At 37.6% G+C, this 22,309-nt stretch overlaps 1 protein-coding gene across 1 annotated transcript; it reads right to left on the bottom strand.

The window, feature by feature from the left end:
- Nucleotides 1-6,160: 6,160 nt before the first annotated feature.
- Nucleotides 6,161-8,138, bottom strand: LOC140865559 (protein GRAVITROPIC IN THE LIGHT 1). Its single transcript, XM_073270237.1, has one exon. It carries the CDS (start codon nucleotides 7,996-7,998, stop codon nucleotides 6,547-6,549), a length of 1,452 nt encoding a protein of 483 aa, XP_073126338.1. The 5' UTR covers nucleotides 7,999-8,138; the 3' UTR covers nucleotides 6,161-6,546.
- Nucleotides 8,139-22,309: the final 14,171 nt, after the last annotated feature.

Raw genomic sequence — 22,309 nt, 5'->3', positions numbered from 1 at the left:
TTTGATCCAACTGCTGGCCCTAGACACATTCAAGCACATTACTTAAATCTGGCCCATTACACTGAGACTGGCCCAAAAATTCCTATGGACTTCCAAGCCCATAAAAATTCACTGGGCTAACTTAATTAAATTATTTAAGCCCAAATAAAATTATTTGGAAGCCCAAATAATTTTCTAATTAATTAATTTGGCCCAAAATCAATTAAACCCATAATTAACTTAAAAATAAAAATACCCGAGCCCGGACCACCAAACCCAGACCCGGACTAACTGACGTGACCCGTGACATTTTAAACCCGACCCGGACCCGTCACTTAAACCCTAAACCCGTGAGCCCCTTATTCCCCCGTACCTGCCGCGAGCAGCAGTCTTCCACGGCTGTTGCCGCCGTGCTCCGGCCACCCAACGGCCAGCTCACCACCACCTACACCTAGAGCTCTCCAAGACGTTTCCAAAAAAACTAAAAACCAGCCCAAACCGATCCCTAACGAAGGAGAACGAAGCAAAACCATCTATCCCTTAATCTGCTCGCGTCCTGCGCGCGACGCCGGACTTCCGACCGTTCGGCTGCCCAGCTCCGGCCACCCCTGGCCGGAGAACAACTTGGATTACCTTCCCCTATGTCTTGTGGTTCTAACCCAACTGGAAACAGTCTAAAACACGCCTTATGGACCGAGAACGACCCAATCTCCCAACATCGCTCAACCTGCGCACCCTAGGACCTGTTCTGAACCAGCTCCTCTCCTGGCCATGCATGGCTCGAACCAGGCAAGCCATTCAATCCTAGGGACCCTAAGACATCACCCTAGACGTGGCCAGCAGCCCTGGATCGGTCCCTTCCTTAAAAACATGAGTATGCATCATGAACAAGCCAACACATGCAGAAAAACGTGAATAGTTCATTCAAAATCCAAAGTTTCTTACAAAAATCGAACAGGACAGTACATAATCTGATGCATACACACTCACACATATACCCACTGATATGGTCTTAAAAGTGGAAGAAAACATGCCTTAAACGTGATTAAGAAAAGACGAATGCGTTAGCGGCGAATCCGGGACGACGAGACGAAGAACGATCACACTTGAAGCTTGAACAACCCACGGCTATGGCTTCCCTGGTGTTTGCGTTGAAGGAGGAGAATGGAGAGGGGAGGGAGGCGGCTAGGTTGAGAGAATGGGAAATAAACGTGTGATAGGGGATTCTTGGGTAGACTAGGATTTGATTTGTTTTTAATAAAATAGATAATTAGGAAAAATATATTTTAAAAGCTCCCTAATAAATTTACAAATCTGAACTTAAATCATAAATCCCGAAATATGAATTTAGGGAATTTTTATAAATTAATAAAAGTCATTAAAATGACTCATTTTGGCTAAAAATGAACTTTTAAATAAATATAATTATAAATAAAAGATTTCCTAACTTATAAAGATATTTCCTAACATAATAAATAGCTAAATCCCAAAATTACAAATCAAGGGAATTTTAAAAATATTAAAAAGTCATTATTTTGGCTTAAATCGGGTAAAAACGGACCCCTAAAATAACTCAAATTAAATACTAAAAATTTTGGGGAATAATATCTCAAAATAATATTTTTGGGCTCTAAAAATACTCATAAAATAATTTGGGTAAGAATTCGTCATCTCGTCCGTCCATTGTCCCGTCTACGCGATTAAATAATGCAATAATTCTAAAATCACAAAAATCACTAATTATGGGTTAAATGCTTAAAAATAACTTAAATCATGCACCAATAATACACATAATATTTAACCCATAAATCTAAAAATTTAAATAAATAATTTCCTAATTATGCATGCGGATTCACGTATTTAAAAATACCGGGTGTTACAACTTTCTTATTGCATGTTACGAAGTCCCCATAAATATAATTTTCTTTTTGGTTTGTCAAATGGCCAATTTCGTGTGTAATCAAATGTTTTTCTTGCATCTCTCAGAAATTTCATTGAAGTTTGTTATATGAACATTTGGGGCCTCTTGGGAATTGTGCAATGCCTAGAGTTTACGTTTCTGCATTGTTGTGGTGATAAACATTTTAGTTTCACGTTCTTATATCAATATCAGTTGGAACTGGCATTGGTCTTTTTTTCAAAAGCTCAAAACATGGCTTTTGCCTCTAACTTTCACGTGTGTAATTTTCCCTTGTATGCCACTGATATTGATGGATTGTAATGCGTAAATAATTTTTGGTCATTATTGCTCAAGGAAAACATCAATTTGATGGTCGACTGCTCTTGTCCTATTTACCACTGCCTTTTGATTTAATGCATTTCTCTTTGACGTCATTTTCAAACGAATCTAAAAAATGGTTCTAGCAATGGAATTTTTTTTCGTTTGCAAGCTTTTTAGGCCTAATTCACAATGGATGTATATTAAAAAACTAATGACAATTGCTTTAGTGATTGGTATTAGAGACGATACCTCATAGTACGGTGTGTTTTGAGGACGAGTCAAGCAGAATTTGAGTACGAGTCAAGCAGAATCTGGTGTACATATGACTCCCAGGGTTGAAAATAGTCTGAAAAGTGATCGTCGGTTTAAAACATCGTCGTTATTTTTTGAAACGGTTTTTCTTAAACTGACCCTGGTTCGACGACTATCTTCACTGTATCTGTTAGAAATTGACTTGGACCTAACTCACCTCAAAAGCTAGCTCAAGAGATGAAGATTGTCCTTGTCTATAAAAAGGGCTCCCAAGTTATTTAGCCAACCGATGTGGGACACAAACTAAGACACCAACACACCCCTCTCACGCCCAGGAATGAAACGACTGGAGCGTGGCGATATTAACGTGTAATGGACTGGGCTGCCCAGCCATTATTGCACTCATGGTCTTCTCCCCCCTGGTGGGGAGTTTTTGCCCTCCCCAGGAATCACTCAATGGTACCAGGAATCATAAAATCTTTGTATTTAAGCATGGGGTACAAGGTTCGATTCCTGCGGAGGGCAAAAACTCCCCACCAGGGGGGAGAAGACCATGAGTGCAATAATGGCTGGGCCAGCCCAGTCCATTACAAAAAAGGACGCCTTTTTATGTAACGACCCATGTCCTTCCACCACATCCCTCCCCAGCCTATAGCATGGGCTCGGACCACATGGTTCGACGGGCATCGCACTCATGACCTCCCCACTCCTGGCAGTGGGTTTTTTGCCCTCCTCTACACTTGTACCTTGCACCTCCAGAATAAGTACAAAGATTCTTAAAGTGTTGGTACCAATTGAGCTACTACCAGGAATAATAAAACTTTGTATTTAAGCCTGGAGGTACAAGGTTCGATTCCTGGGGAGGGCAAAAACACACTGCCAGGAGTGGGGAGGTCATGAGTGCGATGCCCGTCGAACCATGCGGTCCGAGCCCATGCTATAGGCTGAGGAGGGATGCGGTGGAAGGACGTGGGTTATTACAAAAAAGGGCGCCCTTTTTTTGTAACGACCCACGTCCTTCCACCGCATCCCTTCCCAGCCTATAGCATGAGCTCGGACCGCATGGTTCGACGGACATCGCACTCATGACCTCCCCACTCCTGGCAGTGATTTTTTGCCCTCCCCGGGAATGGAACCTTGTACCTCTAGGCTTAAGTACAAAGTTTTATGATTTCTGGTACCATTGAGCTAGCTCATGGTTCGATTCCTGGGAAGGGCAAAAACCCACTGCCAGGAGTAGGGAGGTCATGAGTGCGATGCCCGTGGAACCATGCGGTCCGAGCCCATGCTATAGGCTGGGGAGGGATGCGGTGGAAGGACGTGGGTCGTTACATAACGGGTGGCCAACTATGGGTCGTACAGCACATAACGATGGAACCCGGTCTCTGATACCATGTTATAAATTGACTTGGACCTAACTCACCTCAAAAGCTAGCTCAAGAGGTGAGAATTGTCTTTGTCTATATAAAGGACTCCCAGGTTATTTAGCCAATCGATGTGGGACACAAACTTATACACCAACGTTCTTGAATTGTTGTGGCCATGTTGCTTCGTTTTTGTGTCACCGAGTATTCAAACCGTCGACAATGTTAGGAATGGTTTCAAATCATTGCAATGACAACGATGTTATTATGGAACGGTCGCTGTTTGCCACGGATCGTGAAAACCGGGGTCATGTCGCTATGGTTTTTTTTAAACCATCGTTATATTTATCGATTTTTAAAAACGTACGTAGCAAATTGGAAATAAATGTGCATATCGACAGTTTGTATTGATCATGACTATGAAGAACACATAACAATGGTCTTAAAATATATGATTTTTTGATGATTAAGATTCGGAAAGACCGGTTTTTTTTTTTTGAAGACTTTTTAAACATCATCGCTATACAATGGCAGTTTTCAGTAAACAGCCGCTCAATAAGATTTAATTAGCATCAAACCCCTTATTTTCATCAATGCATTCTCTCTTCTAGATATCTTGAATTTTTGCTCTTTTTTCCTTTTTTGGAACCTTTATTGCATAGATTAACACCATGTTTTCAAAATCGGATCGGTCCGGTCTGTTCGATCAGGAAACGATCATTGGTTCGGTTCGAAATACTCTCAAAAACCGTTTTAACAATTGAACCGCTCAGAACCAGTCAAAAATCGATCAAACCGATCCTTGACTGGTTCCATCGGTTTTTCTAATTTTTATATTTTTTTTGAAAAATTATTTTTAAAAAATTTTAAAATCTTAATGTAATATTTTATTATATATATACATATCATGCTTTTTTTACACAGATTTTCTCGGATTGGGAATTTATGGTGCAGATTTTCAAGGATTAGATTTTGGGTTAATGTGCACTTTAGTAAGATTTTTAACTCGTTAATTTTATTTTTGGATATTTGATATCATTGTGCAATTTATTTGTAGATTGTTTTAGAAATTTTGATTTATTTTTGCATTTTATTTGTTGATTCTTTTGCAAATTTTGATATATTTAAGCATTTTATTTGTGGATTGTTTCTTGGAGATCTGAAATTATTTTTAAAATATATATTAAATCATGGCTATTAGTGATAGTTTTAATAAAGTTGACATTGAATTAGCTACACACGACGACAGTTTTTGGAATATCATCGCTAGTATTTGCTACTGTATAATCAAAGCATCATAAATTTGGGACAGTATTGTTATGTCCAATGCCAGTGACACTTATTGATTACTGCCGCAAATATTAGCAACGGCTTTATAAAACCATGCCAAAGCTTCACGATGATGATTTTCGCGACTTGATCAAAACCGTCGCTAGAGCTAAAATAGCGACGCTATTAGCGATGGTTGTGTCATCGCTAATCGTTTTTTTGTGTATGTGCGCGCGCGTGTAGGATTTGAAAACAATTGATACATTATCCTTTAAGCCCATTTTAAATCAAACAAGCTTGTAGTGAAGGCTTAGCATTGTTGAATTTTGTAGCAACATTTTCACTTTGGACAATGCTTCATTGGAATGGTGATTAATTATCTGCCTCAACTATCCGAAGATTTAACAAGTAATGGAGAGGATTTTGCATCCCAGAGGTGGGCCTTGTAAAGTGAAACATATTCTTGAGTAGAAGCAGGCTTCAGCAGGTCCAAGAAAATGAATTGGCCCACCCAAATGTCGGGCCCAACAAAAGCCGCATCAAGCGGCAAAGATCATACGGAGAAAGAATGTTGTGTGAGGAATTGGTAAAAGATAATATTGTAATCGATTTTTTTTATATATTATAATTTTCAATATGGGGATCATAATATAACATTTTATCTGCGAAATAGTGTATTTCAAAATGTTTTGTATTGGTATAAAATATTAATAAGACATTTTTGGGGAAACAATGCAATGTTGAATGTTTTAGAGTAAAGTAAAAAAGACAATGAGATGATAATATACTTTTGGGAATAATAAAAAGTCTTCTTTTTAAAAAAAATTATTTCATATGCTTCTATAATTTTTCAATTTCTACAAAACTTTCGTTTGATTATCAATTTATGTTTTCAGGATATATTTTATGAAATCTGGAAATAAAAGAGCCGTGTAAGATATTATTGTTTGATGAAGAGGTTTTTTTTCACAGGGGTGTCAAGGTGCTGTGACATAAACCTCTCCCAACGAAGAACGGAAATTAGAACGAGACACAAGAGTAGCACATGCTCAACTAATCAAATTCGATACCCAAGTGAAGTTCACATAATCGCATTCTAATTTCGATAACAGCAGAGTTACATACATGTTCGATCTATATGTGAGTCTTCAAACCAATGCCTCGAAAGAGGAATTGCCAATAACTTCATATAACATTTCTTGGCATTCTGCTTTATACAAGATTCGAGAAATCCTAAAGAAATGGATAAAGAAACAAATCTATTTTCCAAATTCAGCAAACCCCACAAACCTAATGCCTAAGTATTGACAGTGTAAGATTAGAGATCAAATTTAGAAAGGTGCACAGCAATTCTACTTCCTCACCTTCGAATAGCGCAAGACGAGCAAACCACTTTTCATATATCCATCGTTTTCTTTGTCTTTCCTATCAACTATCAATCTTGATAAAGAACATGAGATTTCACAAGTCGTCGCACTTTTGGCTCATCAAATAAACCTGAGACTGAATGACCGTCTTACCAACTTTGAACCCAGGAACGACAGTGAACCCGACTCTCTGCATGGTCTTCCAAGTAAAACTAGATTTGCCCAAAATATCTTCCATATAAACCATTGAAAACTCGGCCCCTCTCTCGACCTGAAATATTTCAACCGTGGGACTAAATGAATATGCCAACTTCTGAAGTAGCCATATCGAGCTTGCCATCCTAACGAAGGACTCATAAAATATGGTCAGTGATTTCCAAGAATCCAACACCTTCTCTTTCCCATCCAATTTACTAAAAATGGAGCACTCCATTTTTGGATGAATAAGTTCCTCATACTTCATCTCACAAAACTGCGAGAACTCGCATTTCGGATTCTTAACCAAGATGTCCCTAGGATTACTTGAAACATGCTCGATCAACTGCTTCAAATAAAAACTATTTTCACTATCGCTTACGCCGTTGCCGCTATGTTTAATGTCATTCTCGTTACACATAGGAATAGGATCACTACCACATAATCCGAAATCACTCTTATCAAAATTCTGAAACATTCCCAAACAAATATAGGACAGAAACACGTACCGGAAATGCTCTGTTTTCGAGTAATCCAAACCCGAGTAAACCGAATTGGCCGCCATCTCCAAGTCCCACCCAGCTCTCTTCATCAAATCTATCAACAGCTTAGCAAAGAAACGAACCAACTTCAAAGAATCACTCAACATGGCTTCAAAAACTCGAATTGTCAACAAAACCTCAATCCCTGAGCTCATTTTCCCCTCTTTCAGCCCTAATTTTCGAGACAAATCGGCATTGAGCACCCTCAATTTTTCCAATTTCTTTTTCAAAACCTTTACTTCATCATCCTTAACATCGATTTGGGATTGCAAAGAGTTCACCATAGTCTCCAGTGCCCTGAGCTTGCTCTGATTCTCCTGCACCTGAAATTCCAAAAACGAACCTGCCGGAAACTCAAAATCACAACTCAGCCCACGAATACTTCTTATGTAAAAACCCCTCATCTCCGACAATTTCTGGAGGATTGCAACAAGTGATCTATCAGCAACCTCGAGAGCCTTCTCGTCCACCTCTGGAACGTGGGCAGTTTGAAACTGCAAATACGAAGCTTCAAAGGAAGAAAGGGTGGCGAATAGGGAAGGAATCAAACTTCGGAGCAAAAGGGTCCGCGAAGAATTCGGGCCCGAACTCGTGTCGGGCTTGATAACGACTACTTTTTGATCGGGGATGAATTCCTCTGCAGAATCAAGGAGAGTAAAAAGATCGGCGTCTGCGGCGGCGGCGGAGGAGGACGACTCTTCGGCGAAGAGTTCGTATGTTTTGGACTTGAAAGCGAGGGCGAATTTCTGGAACATGTCGGACAATTGAAGCGGCGGATTAGGTGATGGGCCTCCTTCGAATTCCGCCATTTCTCGGAATTTGTATGCTCAAATCACCAATTGTGGGTGAAATCTCAGAGCTTAGCTATGGGGTACTTTGGATGGCTTGGAAGCAAGGCATGTGTTTGTGAAATGTGCAAACTGGAAATACATTACAATATGGACGCCTCTTTTTTCTGTCAAAACAAACCAAGCATCCTTTTCCAGCTGCTGGTATTTATTTTTTTTTTTAGTGGAAAACCTGTAATTTTATTAATTAATACCGTTTATTACAAGGTTTACAAACCAAAAAAGAAAATCATCATTCATCCAAATAAACGAAGTATGGGATAAAGAAACAAAACAAGCAATGTTGTGGGCAACGACATTAGAAGACCTAGATACATGGATGATGTTATATACTACTGGTTTCTTCAAAATATTCTTAATATCTTTTGCCCATAAACCTTCGTAACCCAAGCTTTCCTTCTCAGCCGTAACTGCTTGCACTGCCAAGATTGAATCTGTTGTCACCACTACATTTTTAAAATTTTGATCATATAGCAATTTTACTCATTCACGAATTGCCAGTAACTCACCATGAACCACTGATATTGGTTGATTTATTTGTTTACCAAAAGTTATCAACAATCTTCCTTGATAATCTCGTAACACTCCACCCACGGTTTCTTTGTTCAGATTTTGATTAACCGAAGCATCGACATTAAGTTTGAGTTTATCAAAATCTGGTGCTATCCAAACTGCCTCTGATTTGTTTCTTGTCTCGATCGCATTGAATTTTCCCATATTTTTGGCTTTCCGAAATTGTTGGAGCATGGCCTGTCCCCATGAGATATTATCTATAATATATTTTGTTCTATCTCCATGAATGTATTTCTGTTTTTCTTTCCAGCAAGCCCAAGTTTGCATAGAAAATTTCTCAAACTCCCTTTTAGATAAATGATTTTTCATCCACAAACATACATCCAAGGTGTTTGCATTTTTCACAGCTTTAAGTAGGCCAAAAAACTCTGTTATCCTCCATCATTTCTTTATTGCCTTGCAAAAGAACAGAGCATGGGTTGTAGAATCCTAAAAAAAACCACATAATTCACATGTAGGATTGACTGGGACATGATGTTTAGCTAAATTCAGCTTAGTAGGAATATTGTCATGAGATAAACTCCACCAAAACAAACGAACTTTGGGTGGTAGAGACAACTCCACAAAAATGCCCACCATTGCTCATTCAATTGTTCCGACTGATTTTCAGGTGGATTAAAAAGACCTCTCTGAAGGCGACATCCATCTCTCACTGAATACCTACCCTTTGAATCAAATCTCCAATGTTGTGTATCCTCCGAGTTTGATGAGTGTAGAGGTAAATTAAGGATTTTTGAAGCTACAAACACGTTAAAAGATTCCATAATTAAGTCTGCATCCCGCTCACCATTTTTTATCAATGCATTGACCGTTTTCTCATGAATCCATGTTTCTGGCAGGGTTCGTCTAGTAGTCGATTTCATGTTTGCAATCCACCTCTCTGAGCATATGTCAATAGATTTTTCATTCCCAATTCTCCAAATCAGCCCCTCCTCAAGAATCTATCTACTCCATAATAATGATCTCCATATGTAGGATGGATTACTGCCCAGGCATGCTTTCATAACCGTCACATGTTTAAAGTATCTGCCCTTCAGAATACGGCTGACTAATGTTTTTGGATTAAGTATTACTATATTTCTCACTTACTCTACGTCCGTCGACTCGTATATCTTAAGTATAATTTTTCATTTTAAAATTATCATTTTTTTGTTGATTATTATATAAAGAAATATTGTACAATATATGTTTGTTTTAGTGAAAAAGTAGTACTTTATATTGTATGATATATGTTTGTTTGAGTTTAAATAAAATATTGTAATTATGTTAAAAGCATTATTTTTTTATTGTAGGTATTCGGATTCCATCTCATAGATGTAGATAAGTGACATAGTTGCACATGATATCCATACTCATAATTCATAAATTATACTGCTCGTCATGGCATGCGTGATGCGTATATACAAAATGACAAAATGTAGACGATTGACGATTTTTTTAAACAAAGAAAATGATGCTATAAAGTTGAATTATTTATTGATCATTGCACATTGAAATTAACTCGTTCATTCGACCCAAAAAAAAAATCAAATTAAAGGAAAATTTTGAAATATTAAAAAAGTTTCACAAAAAGCAATTACCTTTAGCTCATCTCTCTTTATTAATGGTATAGCTATATAATATAATATTACTTTTTTGAACCAAGTGAAAGCGATAAATAGGCTACGTAAAATTTGGTTTCGGTAAAATGTAAATGATATAAACATTTTCAAAATTAGTGAAAAATAAGAAATTGTTCGTTAATCCTTTTTTTATTTTATAATATTTAATTTGCTCGGTTAGAGAGATTATCAATCATATTGTTAAGAAAGATTCGACACAATAATTCATATAACATTTTTTCACATATCATTTTATAAAATAAATTTTTTATTCAATTAGATTCATAAAAAAATATTATTTTTATATTAAAATATTATTCTTAAATATTATTTATTTACCTATACAAATTTATTTCAAATTTAATACTAGATTCAACTACATATTGAGGAATGAAAGTTAAAAACAGGACCTCTAGCGGGACAAATATACAGCATAATATAAAACGTATTGTGTTTGTCGTATCACAATAATTAAAAAATAATTATCGATCGCAAATACATTCCAATTTCCTTTAAAAAAAAACGAATTGATAATGGCAAAAAAAGACAATAATCAGCAACATTTTTTACTCTAGATTATTGACTTTTATCTGGTAAATTTTGAAATGTTGACACCATCTCTCATCTGACTAACTTGATTATAGATTCGTTGTTTACTTCAACCGGTAACATAGTTTAATAGAAATTTTGTATAAATATAATAGGGATCAATCGAGCATATTCCTATTTCCTACTACGTTTGACTTAATATAAAATTTGTGATACTCCGACCCAAAGAAATTAAAGTCCTAAAATGTGTTTTTTTTTTTTTACCTCATTTCTATGTTCTCTGTCTGCTCCGAAATCATATTATATATACTTGCATGCGATAAATTTAAAGCCACTGACCAGTGGCGGTTTGCCACTGGTTATATTGATTAAATTAATGCATTCATTAAAAATAACTAATTTTGTGATTATTGCTTAATTAATATAAAACATGATGTTAAAGTAGTGTTTGTTAGAACTTATAGGAAACACTTCTCACTTCTCCTTAACAAAGTTACAAAATTTTGTCAAGAAAAAAGCCGAAAAATGCTTCATATAAGCTCTCAGAATTAAACACTACCTAAATCAACATCAAAAAGATATATACATCAATATCACGAAAATTTATTCTTTAGATGATCGATTTGATCTATATATGAATCGAATCAAGCAAATATATGTCTCACAAAATTAAAACAGGAAATGGTCTTATTATAGTTTTATGCCGCCGATAAAATTGGAACAATACAAGGGGGAAAAAACACTATTTCCATAAGATTTCATGGCGGACTTGCAGAACGTTGTTAAATTGATTTTATAAAAACATATATCTATGTATATAATAATATGTTAATTACAAATGATTGGCAGCAAGTATGATTAGGGCTGTTCAAATTCAAAAAATTCCAGACCCTTTTCGATTTCCAACCCGTTTCCATCCTGAACTGTTTCTGACCCGAGTGATCGGGATTTTTCCCGACCCGATCAATTTCGGGATCGAGATCGGGATAGGCAAATCTACCCGACGGAATTCCCGATCCGACTCGAATATATTAATAATATTTTTTAATTAAAAAATAAAAAAAAATTTAATAATTTTTGTTTTAATATTAATGTTTTATAATTATCTACCATATAATTATTTTTTTATATTTATAATTATTTTTTTAATATTAACATTGAGTTATAAAATTTTATTTTGTTTTTTTTATTATGAATAATTATATGTTTTTATTGTATTAATCAAGTAGCTGTTTTAGTTTAGTTGTAATGTACTAAGAATATCTTTTAGTTTTTAATGATTATATACAAAGAAATTTTAATTTATTTGAGTTTTTTCATAAAAAAAATTTTAAAAAAAACTATTGTTCGGGATTACTCTCTCCCGACCCAATGGACATTCAGGTCCCGACACTTCTCGAGTGCGGGATCGGGAGAAAAAAATATCCCAATTCTTATCGAGACGAGAATCAAGTAAGAGAATTACGGAACGAGTCCCGACCCAATCCCACCCCTAAGTATGATTAATCTTCTTTTAAAAAAAATTTAAATAATGGAGATTCGTTATCTTTGTCGCGTGGAGAATAAAATCATAATAGTGTCGTCTTTTACTAATTTTATATATAATATTATTATACATATTAATAATAACTATATCATCAGCATGCGGACTACTGGGCCTTGATAGATTATTAGCTGTCTGTACTATTTGCTACCTTTGGTATAAGTGGCCCATTTTTTGTAAAATATAAATAAATTGTGGTCTTATGATAATCTATATTATATATATTATAATAGATATATATGAGAGCCTTATATTTATTGTTTTTTGTGTGTCAAAATCACACCAAATTTTTTTCTCATATTACCCCTAAATTTAACACATATCTTTTTTAATTTATATCTCAAACGACTAATGTATCCTTATTTTTCTTTTGACAAATGTATCTTCATTTTTATCTAACATCATTATCCAAATACATCTTTACAAATTCTCTTTACTTCTTAAAAATTCACGTGGCAGCATTTGTGAAATTGTGATTTTGTACGATCGATAATTTATATATATATATATATATATATATATATATATATATATATATATATATATATAATATAATAAGCGGATTCTTGCATTCTTTAATCTTGAATTGTAAACTAAATGAAAATCCTTTGTAATTTACATATATATATTTTTATAAAGTAATTGTATATATGTCGTATGTGGCCACTCGTTTGATGCATTTGATAAAAGTGGAATAAGAAATATTTTTTATTCATCTCATAATTTGTCTCATTTTTTTATAATTAAATTTCATTATGAGAATCATGATGACACTATATGTGGATTATAGCAGATATCTCTCCATGACAGTAGTATGAGAACATGATAAATATGATCATAATAAAATTTTTAAATAATTTCATTTGATGATTAATCATAATTAATTTAGATTTTGCAATAACATTTAATATATTATAAAATTGTGAACATAATAATATTGCAAATTCAAACATATCAAATAATAAAATATTATCATATACTTATTTTTTATTTCTTATTCATATTACCAAATGGTATCGGGTTTGATTCAGGAGTGAAAAATAACTAAAGTAATGGGAAAAATATTTCTAAAATGTTTCCCTACAAACTTTAGGGCTTGGGCTAACAACTTTGGGAAACTTTAGGGCTTGGGCTAACTTCGGGAAATACAGGTCATCGAGTACATTTACGACAAGGATTTGGACCTGGGCTAGAATTTTATGGGACAAAATTTATCATTGCCCAATCTTATTTTTGGGTCATTGGGTGGTGAACAGAAGTGATCAAAGTCTTTTATCAACCGTCCAGATCCAATTCTACCGTCTCATTTTCAGTTTTTCACTTTGTTTTTTGTAAAAATTGCGATTCAATATGATAATCATAATACATAAACCATACTGTATACATGCTGTCACTTTTATTTCTTTTTTTTTTTTGTTACAAGCGTATTAAACCGTTCTGCCTAAACTATTTTTCATAGAATTTGACCTAAAATTATAATAATATTTAAATAGCACACTCAATTAAAGAAGTAGTCAATCACCCTATCTCAACATTCGTACAAAATAATTCATCCTACACAGAAAATTAATATTCTTGTTAAATATTCTTCAAACTAGTATTTTAATTGTGAGAGTATTCATTTCTTTTGCCAGAAATATTTTTGCTATAATTTTGATGGAAGAAAATGATAACATAGTGTGTGTATATATATATAGTTTTCAGGGGCAGGGCTAGGAATTTGATTGAGTGTAGGCATAATAATTATAATGCAAAAAAAAAAAAAAAATTAATCGAAAACCATAAATAATGTACGTGTCTTAGTTCGAACACAAACTACACACGATCGAAAGCACATTTACTTTATGGAAAAACGTCAAAAAAATGACGAAAAACATTGCGTTCATAATCCGAAATCAAAAGCAAATGTGTAGAAAATGTACACTTTACATTAAAAAAATAAGCAAATTATATTTACTCTTAATTACAAAAAGAGCACAAAATCTAAAAATAATTTAATAATTGACCAACATTGAAGGAAAAAAATTGACCCTAAACCCTGAAATTTGTTGAAATTGTGGGTTTTGTTAATAATTTGAAATATAAAATTAAACAAGTAAATATGAATTGTAATGTTTGTTAATCAAAATTCAAAACACATGATACTTGTGACTCGTGAGAAAAATACATTTTACAAATTGTGTAGATGAGGTAAAAAATTTAATCTAAGATTTGAATCAAAAAAATTATAAAAAAAGAGAAAATAATCATTTTTTTGGATTTAATATGAATAACTAAACATGCAAAATAATAGCACTTAAAATTATAAATTAAAATTTATAATTTATACATAATATATACACTATATATTAAATAAGATAATGTTAATTTTATTTGGACTTTTAAAATTTTAATTAAGTTAGTCCATTAATTTCATGGGCTTTTGAGCCCATAAAAGTTATTGGGCCAATCTTTGGGCTTTTGGGCCCATTGGGCCAGTTTAAGTTGTTATTGGGCTTAGAATGTTTTAAATGGGCTTTAATTAATTTAATTGGACTTAGAATAATTTTTATTGGGCTTAAGTATGTTATTGGGCCAGATTTAAGTAAATGGGCTTGAGTGTTAGGGCCAGCAGTCCATTACAATCCATGAGAAATTTGCATGTGTCCTGAATATATATTTAATTATTTTTATGCATTGAAATTATTTTAATATTTATATGATAGTAAGAAATTAAATTAAATATATATGAAGGACACACATTTTTATTTAAGTACATGCATTCATGAAATAATTTTATGCATAATTAAATGTTTAAGGTTGAGCAATAATAAAATATTTTATGTTGGAAGTTGAAGTAGTGTGACAATTTAAGGGGGATTCGTCCCCATATGTGAACTATTGAAGGGCAGTTTACTGCCAATTTAAGAGGTGATTTGTCACCGCCACGTACGTTGGTTTCCACGCTGATCAGTATTTAATGTATGATTTAAGGTTACACTACGGATACAACCATGTGATGTTAGAAAATTAATTGCTCAACAATGTTTATGTATTATGTTATTTAAGTTAAGTTAAGTTATGTTATGTTATGATATTTTCAAGCATGCTCATTCATGTATATGTATGTGTTAGTATTTAATTGTTTTAAATTATTTTAAACCCTTGTTATGTTAGCATGTTGGGCCTCTAGGCTCACTACACTGGTATGGTGCAGGTGAGTACGTTAAGGATGAGGTTGTACCCACCGGAGGCGAGGATGTATGAGCGGGCATGCAGTGACCCCGTGACCGTGATAGATGTCTGAGTCACATGCATGTTTTTTATTATGTCAGCACGTTACACATTTTATATTATTTTTCAGTGGTTGTGAGTTTTGAATATTTTATTGAATATTGTCAGTGCATGCAAATTTTAATCATTTTATTTATGCAGTATTTTTAATTAAATATTTGACTCAAATATTTATTTTATTTTAAAGAATGCATTTTTATTTAAGTATTTAATTATTTATTTATTTATTTTTAAATCTTTTTATTCTGTGCATATATGTATGGGCATATATGTACATATTTTATTTAGTAAGTATAAAAAAAAAATTCGCATATTTATTTATTAATTATAGAGTTAGGGTCGTTTCAGTTGGTATCAGAGCACGGTCCTCGGAGGGGTCATTACTGCTATGCGAGCTCAGAAGTCCACGCTACCGGTCTGTAAGTTTTAAGTGTTTACAGCATGATTTACTTTTAAGAATTTAAGTTAGCATTAATTTTTTTAACCACTTAGTTATGCATGGCGATTTACGTAAAGAAATATGTGGTGGTGCAGAATGCCTCCGAGACCAGTTAACAGACGTGGGGGACCTCCACCTCCACCTCCGCAGAACCCTATTGCAGCATTGGAGCAGGCCAATGCGAATATGATGGCGGGGATTACTGCTCTGTTAGAGAAGCAGGCTACTCGTCCCAGGTTGTCCCATGAGGAGGACGTTGCTGAGAGGTTCCAGAAGAAGGGACCCAAGGAGTTTGTGGGGACCACCGATCCTTTGATGGCGGAGGGATGGATTCGCTCTCTGGAGTCCATCTTTGCTTATATGGGGATCCGAGACACCGACAGGGTGAACTGTGCGACGTACATGCTGAGGGGTGATGCAGCGCTCTGGTGGGAGGGTGCAGCCAGGGGAGTTCACCTTCCTACACTGACATGGGCAGAGTTTAGGCGTATCTTCTACGCCAAGTACTTCACTGAGAATGTGCGCAGTCGCATGATCCGTGAGTTTATGAGTCTCCGTCAGGGGAACAAGACAGTGGTTGAGTATGTGAGACAGTTCGAGAGGGGCTGTCACTTTGTGCCTCTGATTTCAGATAGTCCACCAGAGAAGTTGAGGCAGTTTGTGGAGGGTTTGAAGGCGGATATCAAGCATGATGTTCGCATGGCAGACGTCCTTACTTATAAGTCTGCAGTCAGTAGAGCCCTGCGTTCCGAGGAGGGACGGAGAGAGATTCAGAGGGAGCAGCAGGGGAAGAGGCAGTTTCAGGCTGGGTATCAGCGACCATCTTCGCAGCCTCCTGCGAAAAAGCAGTTTACAGGGCCGGCTAAGGGCCCGAATCCACAGCAGAGGCCAAAGCAGCAGAGGCCGCAGCAGCAGAGGGGCGGGGCCCCTAATGCCATAGCTTATCCTACTTGCCCGAAGTGCCAGAAGATGCATTCGGGACCTTGTCTATTGGGAGCAGGAGTTTGCTACCACTGTAGGGAGCCAGGGCATCAGATAGCTAACTGCCCGAGGAAGAAGAACACCGCTGGTAGGGTGTTTGTGATGCAGGCCGAGGAGGTAGATCCAGAAACCTCCTTGATCACCGGTATATCTTACCCCTAACTTTTAATAATTTTTCTTTGGTTAAAATTTCGTCTTTAATTTGGAATTATTGTTATTTGGGTTATTTAACTGCATGTTAGAATAGGAAGCATGTTTTACGTGTGATTAGAATTAAGAATTTGTAGTGACTCGTTGGGGAAAATTTAGTAGTGGTATGAAACTGTTGGGAATTTTCTGCGTGCAGGGAGAATTTTAGTTGGAGGCAACTCCACGTTTGCGTTGCTAGATTCAGGGGCTACGCATTCGTTTATCTCCCTGGAGTTTATCAGGCAGGTAGGCATCGCACCTGAGAGTAGTGACAGTGGGTATGATGTTACTACGCCGTCAGGGCAGATTATTTCTACCTCGAAGGTTATTCGAGGACTGGAGTTAGAGCTGCAGGGACACTCCATTCGAGCAGATGTGGTGGTTTTGCCTTTGAGTGGATTCGATTTGATTTTGGGCATGGACTGGTTGACAGTCAATGGAGCTTCGATTGATTTTCGTCGGAGATCAGTGTCAGTGAGACCTACAGTAGGCGACCCGTTCACTTTTCATGCATCTCAGAGCAGTGATATGCTTCAGGTGATATCTCATATTCAGGCGAGGAAGTTGTTGAGACGGGGTTGCCAGGGGTTTCTAGCGAGTATCGTCACGACTTCAGAGCCATCTAGCAGACCATTATCGGAGATAGAGGTGGTTCGTGACTTTCCCGATGCCTTTCCGGAGGATGTTGCAGGAATTCCACCAGTGAGAGATGTGGAGTTTGGCATCGACTTAGTGCCAGACACCGTGCCTATCTCTAAGGCACCGTACAGACTTGCTCCTACCGAGATGAAAGAGTTGAAGGAGCAGATTCAGGAGTTGTTAGAGAAAGACTTTGTTCGTCCTAGCTTTTCTCCGTGGGGGGCTCCGGTGTTATTTGTGAAGAAGAAGGATGGCAGTATGAGACTGTGCATCGATTACCGAGAGCTCAACAGGGTCACAGTGAAGAACAAGTATCCACTGCCGAGGATAGAAGCTTTATTTGACCAGTTGCAGGGAGCTTCAGTGTTCTCCAAGATCGACCTGCGATCTGGTTATCATCAGTTGCGTGTTAGAGATGCAGATGTGTCCAAGACTGCTTTCAGGACACGATATGGGCATTACGAGTTCTTAGTGATGCCTTTTGGGATGACCAATGCTCCAGCGGTTTTCATGGATCTCATGAACCGAGTCTTTCAGCCGTATTTAGATCAGTTCATCATAGTCTTTATTGATGATATTTTGATCTATTCTAGGAGCATTGAGGATCATAGACAGCATCTTCGGACAGCCTTGCAGACTTTGAGGGAGCATCGGTTGTATGCCAAGTTCAGAAAGTGCGAGTTTTGGCTTGAGCAGGTGGCATTTTTTGGCCACATTATTTCGAGAGATGAGATTGCAGTTGATCAGTCTAAGGTTGAGGCAGTGCAGAATTGGGGTATTCCGAAGAATGCTTCAGAGATTCGCAGTTTCTTGGGTTTGGCAGGGTATTATAGGAAGTTCATCAAGGGTTTTTCCTCTATTGCAGTACCCTTGACTTCCTTGACCAAGAAGAATGCGAAGTTTATCTGGAGTTCAGACTGTCAGAGGAGCTTCGATCAGCTGAAGGAAGCACTCACTACTGCACCAGTGTTAGCGATGACAGTATCACACGAGGAGTTAGCGGTGTACACCGACGCGTCTAAACTAGGTTTAGGCGCAGTGCTTATGCAGTGTGGTAAGGTTATTGCGTATGCGTCGAGGCAGCTGAAGATTCATGAGCAGAATTATCCGACGCATGACTTGGAGTTGGCAGCAGTGGTTTTCGCTTTGAAAATCTGGAGGCACTATCTGTATGGCGAGAAGTGCAAGATTTTCACAGACCACAAGAGTCTCAAGTACTTTTTCACACAGAAGGAGTTGAACATGAGACAGCGCAGATGGTTGGAGTTGGTGAAGGACTATGATTGTGACATTAGCTACCATCCGGGTAAAGCTAATGTAGTGGCCGATGCTTTGAGTCGGAAGTCGTCAGTGGTATCATGCTTGACCGTACAGTTACCACTACAGAGCGAGATTCAAATGTTTGGCTTGGAGTGTTATCCGAGTGGCCATGCACCGAGCTTGTCAGTGTTGACGGTGCAGCCAGTTCTGCGAGATCGGATTAGAGAGGGACAGTCTACTGGTGAGGAGTTACAGCGATGGAGACAGAGAGATGAGGCTAGAGGTAATCTCTTGTATACAGTGGAGGATGGTATCGTTCAGTACCGTGGTAGGATGTGGGTACCGAACGTCGATCAGTTGAGAGCTGAGATTTTAGCAGAGGCTCGCATATCTCCGTACTCCATTCACCTCGGAAGTACGAAGATGTACAAAGATTTGCAGCTATTGTATTGGTGGCCCGGGATGAAGAGTGACATCGGGAGAGTGGTGTCAGAGTGCTTGACTTGTCAGCAAGTCAAGGCAGAGCATCCGCATCCAACAGGACTTCTTAGACCTCTTCCTATTCCGGAATGAAAATGGAAGAATATTACGATGGACTTTGTGGTTGGCTTACCGAGGAGTGCCAGAGGTTGCACAGCGATTTGGGTGATTGTGGATAGACTCACCAAGTCAGCTCATTTCTTGCCGGTGAGGACTACTTATACTTTGACACAGTATGCAGAGCTTTACATCAGAGAGATTGTTAGACTGCATGGCATACCAGTGTCTATTGTGTCAGACAGAGATCCGAGATTCACATCTGCGTTTTGGAAGAGTCTGCACACGGCTTTGGGGACTAGGCTTTTGTTCAGTACAACATTTCACCCCCAGACAGATGGTCAGTCTGAGAGAGTGATCCAGGTTCTCGAGGATCTTCTGAGAGCTTGTGTCATTGATTTTCGGGGCTCTTGGGAGACTAGACTGCCATTAGTGGAGTTTACCTATAACAACAGTTTTCAGTCGTCTATAGGTATGGCTCCTTATGCAGCATTGTATGGGAGGAGATGCAGATCTCCTGTGCATTGAGATGAGGTTGGTGAGCGGATTTTACTGGGTCCTGAGATTGTGCAGCAGACAGCTGACATAGTGACTCAGATTCGAGATCGGATGAGGACAGCTCAGAGTCGTCAGAAGAGTTATGCAGATGTCAGACGACGAGATTTGGAGTTCGCTGTAGGTGATCACATATTCCTGAAGGTGTCACCTATGAAGGGAGTAGTGCGTTTTGGACGGAGAGGCAAGCTTAATCCGAGGTATATAGGGCCATTCGAGATCTTGGAGAGAGTTGGCACGTTGGCCTACCGTTTAGCTCTACCTCCAGGGCTAGCGGCAGTGCACAACGTTTTCCATGTATCTATGCTTCGGAGATATGTCTCCAACCCGTCGCATGTGTTGGATTTCGAGCCCTTACAGTTGCCACCAGATCTAGTGTATGAGGAGAGGCCAGTGCGGATCTTGGCTAGGGAGGAGCGGAGGCTTAGGACGCGGGTCATACCGATGGTCAGAGTCCAGTGGCTGAATCACTCAGAGGAGGAAGCTACTTGGGAGACCGAGGCAGACATGAGGACTCGCTACCCGGAGTTGTTCGGGTAAGTACTTTAAATTTCGAGGACGAAATTCAATTTAAGGGGGGGAGAATTGTAACACCCGGTATTTTTAAATACGTAAATTCGCATGCATAATTAGGATATTTAATTATTTAAATTTTAGATTTATGGGTTAAATAATTATGTGAATTATTTGTGCATGATTTAATTTATTTTTTAAGCATTTAACCCATAATTAGTGATTTTTATGATTTTTAGTATTTTAATTATTTTATCACGTTGACGGAACCGTGGACGGACGAGATGACAACTTTCCATCCAAATTATTTTATGAGCCTTTTTAGAGCCCTAAAATATTATTTTGAGTTTTATTATCTCAAAATTTTAAGTATTTAATTTTATATAATTTTAGGAGTCCATTTTATTCAAAATTAGCAAAAATATTGACTTTTTAGTATTTTTAAAATTCCCTTAATTTAATATTTCGGGATTTTATTTTTAGTATCAGATTTTTAAGTATTAGTTGGAGTTTTTAAGTTATATATTTTAGTATTAAAATCATTATTAATATTTTAATTATCCTAAAACCTATTTTAATTAAAATAAACTCTAACCTAATCTACCCCAAACCCTTAACCGATTCTTCACCCTAGTAGCCGCCTCCATCCCACTTCTCCATCATCTTCTTCATCGTTCTAGCAAGAAAACTCCATAGGAGATTGATTTTTCAAGCTTCCAATGTGGTTGATCATCGTCCCGTCGTCCCGGAATCGTCTCATGCCCGTTTTCTCCTCGTTTTTACGGTGCAAGGCATGTTTCCTTTCGATTTTTCTTGCCATGTCAGTTATGATAGTGTGTGTAGTGTTGTGCATCGAAAACTTTTAGTTTTTTTTCAGAAAATGTTTGAGTTTGATGAAGGCGTGTGGTTTTGGTTGGATTAGTAAAGCATGCTCACGTTTTTCTTCTCCCATGGTAGACTAGCTGCTGGTCGAGGGTCCAGTGTGTGTGTGTGAACTGGACTCGAATGGCTCGAGTGGTTCGAGCCAAACGAGTCCAGGAGGCCTGCTGTTCGGATCGGGCTCCCTAGAGGTGCAGTTTAGGGTTGGAGGGAAGAGGGGTCGGCTGGGGCATGCAGGGCCGGGAACCAGCCGACCCATGGCCAGGTTAGGACCGGCAGGACCTTGGGAAGGTCCCGTCGGCGGCGGTCCGGCCAGTGTTGGCCGGACTGGTGTGGCAGCAGCCCTTGAAGGGCTGCTGCACGCAGCCGAGAGGAATTGAGAGAAGGGGGGATCGGGTTGGGCTGGGTTCTGGGCCTGGGTCGGGTCTGGGTGTCTGGGTCGGGTCAGTAAGGTAGTGGGTCGGGTTAAGTGGGTTCGGGTCCGGGTTTGGTGGGCCGGGCTCGAGTCTTTTATTTTTAAAATATTTTATGAAATAATGGATTTTTGGGTCAATTAATTAGAAATAAAATTTTTGGACTCCCAAATAATTTTATTTGGACTTTTAAAATTTTAATTAAGTTAGTCCATTAATTTTATGGGCTTTTGAGCCCATAAAAGTTATTGGGTCAGTCTTTGGGCTTTTGGGCCCATTGGGCCAGTTTAAGTTGTTATTGGGCTTAGAATATTTTAAATGTGCTTTA

The sequence above is a fragment of the Henckelia pumila genome, chromosome 4, assembly GCF_033568475.1.
Source record: "Henckelia pumila isolate YLH828 chromosome 4, ASM3356847v2, whole genome shotgun sequence".
Taxonomy (NCBI): domain Eukaryota; kingdom Viridiplantae; phylum Streptophyta; class Magnoliopsida; order Lamiales; family Gesneriaceae; genus Henckelia; species Henckelia pumila.
Note: the sequence above shows the minus strand (reverse complement) of the source record. Positions and strands in the feature narration are given on the sequence as shown.